Source organism: Corylus avellana, chromosome ca7 (genome assembly GCF_901000735.1).
Source record: "Corylus avellana chromosome ca7, CavTom2PMs-1.0".
In the NCBI taxonomy this organism is placed as follows: domain Eukaryota; kingdom Viridiplantae; phylum Streptophyta; class Magnoliopsida; order Fagales; family Betulaceae; genus Corylus; species Corylus avellana.
Genome location: NC_081547.1, coordinates 28841792 through 28848930, shown reverse-complemented (window position 1 = coordinate 28848930; position 7139 = coordinate 28841792). Strand labels below are relative to the sequence as shown.

General features: G+C 36.3%; 1 protein-coding gene across 1 annotated transcript; it reads left to right on the top strand.

The window, feature by feature from the left end:
- Window positions 1–1502: 1502 nt before the first annotated feature.
- On the top strand, window positions 1503–6028 carry LOC132187695 (putative receptor-like protein kinase At3g47110). The gene is made up of 3 exons (XM_059602090.1): window positions 1503–4208; window positions 4959–5422; window positions 5835–6028. The coding sequence occupies exons 1-2, from the start codon at window positions 1823–1825 to the stop codon at window positions 5408–5410; spliced, it is 2838 nt and encodes a 945-aa protein (XP_059458073.1). The 5' UTR covers window positions 1503–1822; the 3' UTR covers window positions 5411–5422; window positions 5835–6028.
- Window positions 6029–7139: the final 1111 nt, after the last annotated feature.

Sequence of the window (7139 nt, the reverse complement as noted above, 5' to 3'; positions counted from 1 at the left end):
TGTCAACATCTGATTGGTCCACGTGTCAGTCCGTACGGTCAACTAACGGATGGACTAACTTGGTCATTTATGAAAACAACAAGGACTTCCTGTGATAAAAATGAAACCCCAGGAGGGAAAAAATAAAGTTGAAAAACCTTAGGGGGGTGTGGAGTATTTAACCCTTTTAGTTTTTAGTTTAGGTTTAGCACTTCACATTTCTCAACTTCATGACAACTTCACAACTTGTTGTAGTAAGGGGATATTTCTTGTGGTTGTTGGTTTGTTTAAATACTTGTTTTTATTGTTTTTTTTTTTAGGTTTGTAGTTGTTGTGAGGAGATATTTCTTTTTGTTATTGGTTTGTTTACATATATTATGTATTAGGTAAGCTTTTAAATTGGATTTTTATTTTTAAGGCTATAGGCAAAAAAAAAAACATTATTTTTTTACAATTTTTGGGCTTTTTTAGTTTTTTTTTTTAGTTTTTTTATTTTATATTTTATTTGGAACAATCACAACAAATCCCAATTTATTGGGACAAAAAGACTAATAATTTTTTCAAAAATTAGCCAAATGTGTGCAAAAAAATGGGCTTATTCTAGGCCCAATACCTAAAATAAGCCTAAAATACAAATTTTTAAAAAAATTGGTTACCCGGTCCGGATAATTGGATACAAACCAGAACCGGCCAGTTAACCGGGACCCGGTTAACTGGGAACCGGTTATCCGGTTCCGATTTCCCAAAATTAATAACCGGAATACTCCGGTTTTGGTTCCTAGTTTTGGCCAATAACCAAGAACGGAGACCAGGTTGACACCCCTGACTGACTCCATCAATATTTCACCCCCCATTTTAATTAAACATGCCCACCAGAGTTTGAGCTTTAAGAAAGAATGTTAAAGTATTTATTAAATGATTAAATTTACCTCCACCTATCTATTTAAGCTCGTAAAATAACTGATGATTTAACACTTAATACACGTTTCCCATCTAAACTAACAACCAAATTTCAAACAGAGGTTACTTGGAATATCTTTGTAATTACGTCTGAAAACCCGTATCACAAATCCACTCTCAAGCGTGGGATTCCCAGCTTGAGTCCGCACTTGTTGCTGGGCACCGTGACACAACCGTCATGTGTAATGCCATTAATCATCCATCCATTTCTTGACACCTTACTCTGTTTGACGAATAGTTTCAACGAAATCACCGTGTCTTTTCCTTCAACTCCCAATACTGTACGAGAAGAATATGACCCGACATGCAACTAGCCCAATTCCCACATAATGGTTTTCAACAACTGCTTAATTAGATCCAAAATGCGCGCGTATGAAATGGCCACACTGCCATAGACTTTTGAGTCATGCTAGGGAAGTCTTTTCAGTCTTCTGCCAAAAGACATTGTAACAATTCCTTTTGGCCCACTTCTCACGCGTTCTTAAGTGAGTCCTATAAAGAGCACACATACATAATGAAGCTTGCTCACAAATACTCTGCTTCCCTTCTCCCCATTCCAATGAAGCTTCATACCCGCAACTTATTTGCACTATGCACTACATACCTTGATGACGTCATTCTTCTCTTTTTTTTAAGCCTACTATGCTTCCATTTCCAACCTACTACTGCTGCTGCTGCTGCACCTCCAACCAACGAGACCGATCGTTTGGCTTTGCTCAAAATCAAAGAATTGATAGCCATTAACCCATTTCACAGCTTGAGCTCTTGGAATGATTCTATCCACTTCTGCAGATGGCAGGGAATTACATGCGGCCGTAAGCATCAAAGAGTCACGGCCTTGTACCTGCCTGGCTATGCCTTGGGTGGATCCATATCACCTTACATGGCCAACCTCAGCTTTCTCAGGGTGGTCAACCTCCGAGACAACTTCTTACACGGCGAAATTCCACAAGAAGTTACTCATTTGTTCCGCCTGCAAAATCTCAATCTTAGCAATAACGTGTTAACAGGAAAAGTTCCAAGCAACTTCACCAACTGCCCTGAACTCAGAGTCATGGACTTCAAAAGGAACAAGCTTACTGGGAATATTCCAATTGAGCTGGGCTCTTTGAAGAAGCTTGTCAGGCTTCAGTTTTACCAAAATAATTTGACAGGAGGCATCCCACCTTCTCTGGGAAATGCTTCTTCACTCCGAGCACTCGAAATGTCGTTTAATAATTTTGTGGGAAATATTCCAAATGAGATAGGCCATTTGAAGAGTTTGTTTTTCTTCGGAGCTGGGAGCAATAATCTGTCCGGTACGATCCCTTTTGCCCTTTACAATATATCAACTATGATCATCATCTCAATTGCTGCTAACCGACTTAACGGCACTCTTCCAGCCAACATAGGCCTCACTCTCCCTATTCTCCAATATTTGTCCATCAATTCTAATCAATTCTCTGGTCCAATCCCAGTTTCAATATCCAACGCTTCTTGGCTTGAATTTCTTGATCTCTCCAGAAACAATTTCGTGGGAAAAGTTCCAACTGATCTAGGAAACCTCTTATATGTCCAGATACTAGGTGTTGGTGCAAATAATCTTGGAAGTAATTCAACCAAGGATTTGGATTTCTTAACATCTTTGGGAAACTGCACCAACCTGGTAGAGCTAGCTTTTGCTGACAACAATTTTGGAGGTAGTTTTCCTAACTCTATAGGAAATTTGTCGAAGCAACTTAGTGCTTTATATATGGGTGCCAATCAAATATTTGGTACTATTCCTGAAGCATTAGAGAATCTCATCAATTTAAGTATCCTCGACATGCCGGAAAACCTATTCACAGGTACCATTCCCACTTATTTTGGAAAGTTACAGAAGCTGCAAGAATTGTCTTTGTTTGGAAACATATTGTCGGGGGATATACCATCATCTCTAGGCAACCTCACTCGATTGGTCGATCTTAATTTATATCAGAACAAATTGGAAGGAAGCATTCCATCAAGTTTTGGAAACTGCAAGAGTTTGCAGCTCTTAAATATTTCAAAAAATAACCTTAGCGGAGCCATACCCGAAACGAGTCTTTCTTCCCAATTACTAAGACTCGACTTATCACAAAACTCATTAACGGGCATCCTACCTATGGAAGTAGGCAATTTGAAAAATATTTACTATTTTGATGTCTCTGAAAACAATTTCCTTGGTGAGATTCCTGAAACCATTGGAAATTGCTTGAGTTTGCAGAATCTTTACTTGCAAGGTAATTCCTTTGAAGGAAACCTTCCTCCATCTTTGGCATCCTTGAAAAACCTTCACTATGCAAATCTTTCACAAAACAACTTTTCGGGAATAATTCCTAAAGACCTACAGAAAATTTCTGTTCTACTGTATTTGAATCTTTCATTTAACAATTTGGTGGGAGAGGTACCAACCGAGGGGGTTTTTCGAAATACAAGTGGAATATCAGTGATAGGAAATAAAAAGCTTTGTGGAGGTATCCCAGAACTAAAACTACAAGCATGCCATGTCAAAGTTATGAAGGAAGGAAAATCTCATGTATTCAAATTAACTGCCATAATTGTTAGTGGGGTTTTATGTTTTATTCTATTTTCATCATTTCTTGTCCTTTATATGACGAGGAAATCAAAAAAAGAATCATCTTCTACACTCCCCAAAACCAACTTTCTTTCAAATGTTTCGTACAAGGAGCTTTATCAAACTACTGATGGATTTTCTCCTACCAATTTAATTGGATCTGGTAGTTTTGGCTCCGTATATAAAGGAATTCTTACTCAGGAAAAAAGAATGGTTGCTGTGAAAGTGTTAAACCTTCAACAAAAAGGAGCATCCAAGAGTTTCATGGCTGAATGCAATGCGTTAAGAAATATACGGCATCGAAATCTTGTAAAGATCTTAACTTGTTGCTCAAGCGTGGACTATAAAGGCAATGAATTCAAAGCACTGGTTTACGAATTCATGGCAAATGGAAACTTAGACAAGTGGCTACACCATGATAGAGAGAATGAAAGTCCACAAAGATATTTGAATCTCCTTCAAAGACTAAATATTGCGATTGATGTAGCTTCTTCTCTACATTATCTGCATGATCATTGTGAAACACCAATCATTCATTGTGATTTGAAGCCAAGCAATGTTCTACTTGACGATGACATGATTGCTAAAGTAAGTGATTTTGGTTTGGCAAGGATCCTCTTTGCAACAAATGATGATTCTCAAAATCAAACTAGCACAGTTGGAATAAAGGGTACTATTGGTTACGCTGCTCCAGGTACATCACTACTTCGATCTTAAATCCTTTAAATCATGATTTTGTTCAAGTTGAAAAGTATTACTAACCGTCTTTTTACTATGCTCTCCATACTTATTCTGATAACCTGTCCATTATATATATATCAAATTTCTATGTCGGCTAATTAACAAGAAGGGGAACATGTAAACCCTGCTATAAAAATGGTGAGAACTACTTTTTTCAAAATAAAACCGGTCTTTTGTATACATTGCTTGAAAATATTGGTCACATATAGTATTTAGGCTTTGATAGAGATTAATCAGGCTTGCATATATAAGAAAAGACATGCATAGCTGCGTTGGACCGGACAATATGTGGATTATTTTATTTGAAGTATAGGATAAATTACTGGTACAAGGTTTAGACTTAAAACTTATTTTAAATTACCATTTATCCCAAAAAATTGAGTCGATAAGAAATTGTGAATTTTAAGTGTTTAAATTAATATTTTAAAATACTCTTTAGTTTGTCCAACAAATAAGTTAAAACAAAGGAACGACAATGATTAGTTGATATGATTCTAATACTGACCTATTTTATTATCCAAAATCCCAAAACATTTCACGAGTTCTGATTGTAGAATACAGACTATTTTTCACATTATTTCCTAAGACTAAATAAAATATGTAGCTTCTAAATATAAAATCCCAACTCTTTTAAATTATGTATTAAACCACTATTTGAAATCATTACCACGTTAACTTTGTGTGTGAAATATATGAATTGCAGAGTATGGAATTGGTGGTGAGGCATCAGCACAAGGAGATGTCTATAGCTATGGGATTTTTTTGTTGGAGATGTTCACAGGAAAGAGACCCACCGACAAAATGTTTAAAGATGGTTTCAACCTTCATAACTTTGTTAAAATGGCATCAACAGAAAAACTTGTTCAAGTTGTAGACCCAAATCTTCTCACAAGAGAAGTGGAAGATTTAGAAGTGGCAACAGAAGATGGCTACAACAACGATGATCACAATGATATTGAGGCAGTAGAAGAAAGAGTCCTTATTGAGAACCTAAGCCATATGAATTCTAATGTGCAAAAGTGCCTACTTTCAATTTTCAAGATCAGCCTTGCTTGTTCATTAGCAGCCCCAAATGAAAGAATAAAGATGGAAGATGTCACTAGGGAACTACTTCGGATCAAAACAGATTTTCTACAAGTCAGGATCCATGAATAAGGACCAAGTAAGGTAAGGCACTACAAATTTTGATTTATAAGTTTATTGAATGATACACAAGTAGACTTTCCAACGATATTATTAGGATCAAAACATTCATTTAAGAGTTTTCACCTCGTTTGCGTTTGATTTGTGATCCATTATAATTAATTGCCCAAATTGCATGCAATTCGAGTAACCTCATAACAAGGACAAGTGTAGGGCCCAATTATTCTCGGCCGAGGGAGCCCAAACCCTAAGTTGCCCAAGGCACATACGCCCCACATATGTCCTCATGGTGGCTACCCAAATTCAATGCAATTTGGACAATCAATTATAAGATATCTTAATTCTTTAAGTCCGATGTTAACTTTATAAGTGATTTGATTTTTGTTTCCTTATGTTTTTTTGAGCAAAAGCTGTTTTGTACCATGTAATTTTGTAGGAAACGGAGCTTTGTGAAGAAGTATGGTTGCAGAAAAGTCTCTTTTGTAATGCCCATGTTTTTTTTTTTAGTTGCTTTTTAAAAATTTGGACACTAATGACCCGAATGCTTATAGTGTGTTGAGCTAGCACGGTTTGGCTGTTTGAGCGCGTATGTGTTTTGTTGGAATAAATCAAACCAGCTTTTGATCTACATGTATTACGAATCTTTATTCTATATATATATTTCATCAAGTCTAGTTTTAAAATTTACAGAAAAAAAGGTTCCATTGAATATTAATTATGATTGCAAGGAAATACATCGTCCAAGAGACCAGCAGAGTCATTTTGTGATGCAATGGATGTTAGTGAGGCAAATCACGTGTGTAATGTGTCTCTAATGCAAATTGTGTATGCTTAATTTTAATTGACTTATACTTAAAAAAATATAAATCAATAATATAAAATCAGAAAATATTCTAAATATATTCTAACAGGCATGAGGCATGATTTACTGTGTAGGCGGCCAGCACGTCATCAAGTAGACAAGGATAAGCAAACCAAACCAAACCAAACATGTGAATGATTTAAACACCGTAATATATTAAAAACCTGTCCAAATTAACCTTATTATAAAGATGTGTTGCCCATTTCTACAAAGAAAAAAAGATATATAATCATGGCCCAGACAGAATGGTTGAACAGATTTATATTGAAAGCAAAAGTCAACAATTCCTTATTTTGTTTATTTTGTTAATTAATGCTAACTCAAGTTGAAACTCAAAGATACGACAATTGCTTTGAAAGGCATCCTCTCGACCACCATTTTGTCTCCTACTCACCTCCTTCAAGTCAAATGTACCTTAACAAGATATGCAGCCGCAACAAGCTTATTAGAATTGAATAGAAACACTAATTTCAATTCTCAGCCAATGATTTCCATACTATTATGTCGTTTCATGCCATACTGGTCTCCAATAGTGGCTCTTGGTAATGGTAGCTGGATATATATTAGATGGATGAAGTTGACAAGAACTCTCATAATGTTCTGCATCTTTATGTGTCTTGATCCAATATTTCACCTCCTTCAACTTTCTCTGCTTCTCATAATGTACTATTGCTGCCGCTCCAATAAATGAGACAGATCGTCTGGCTTTGTTCAGATTCAGAGAATTAATAGCAAACGACCCGCATAACATCTTGAGCTCCTGGAATGATTCTATCAACTTCTGCAGATGGCAGGGGATTTCATGTAGCCGTCAGCATCAAAGAGTTACAGCCTTGGACCTACAAGGCTATGCTTTGCGTGGATCCATATCACCTTTCA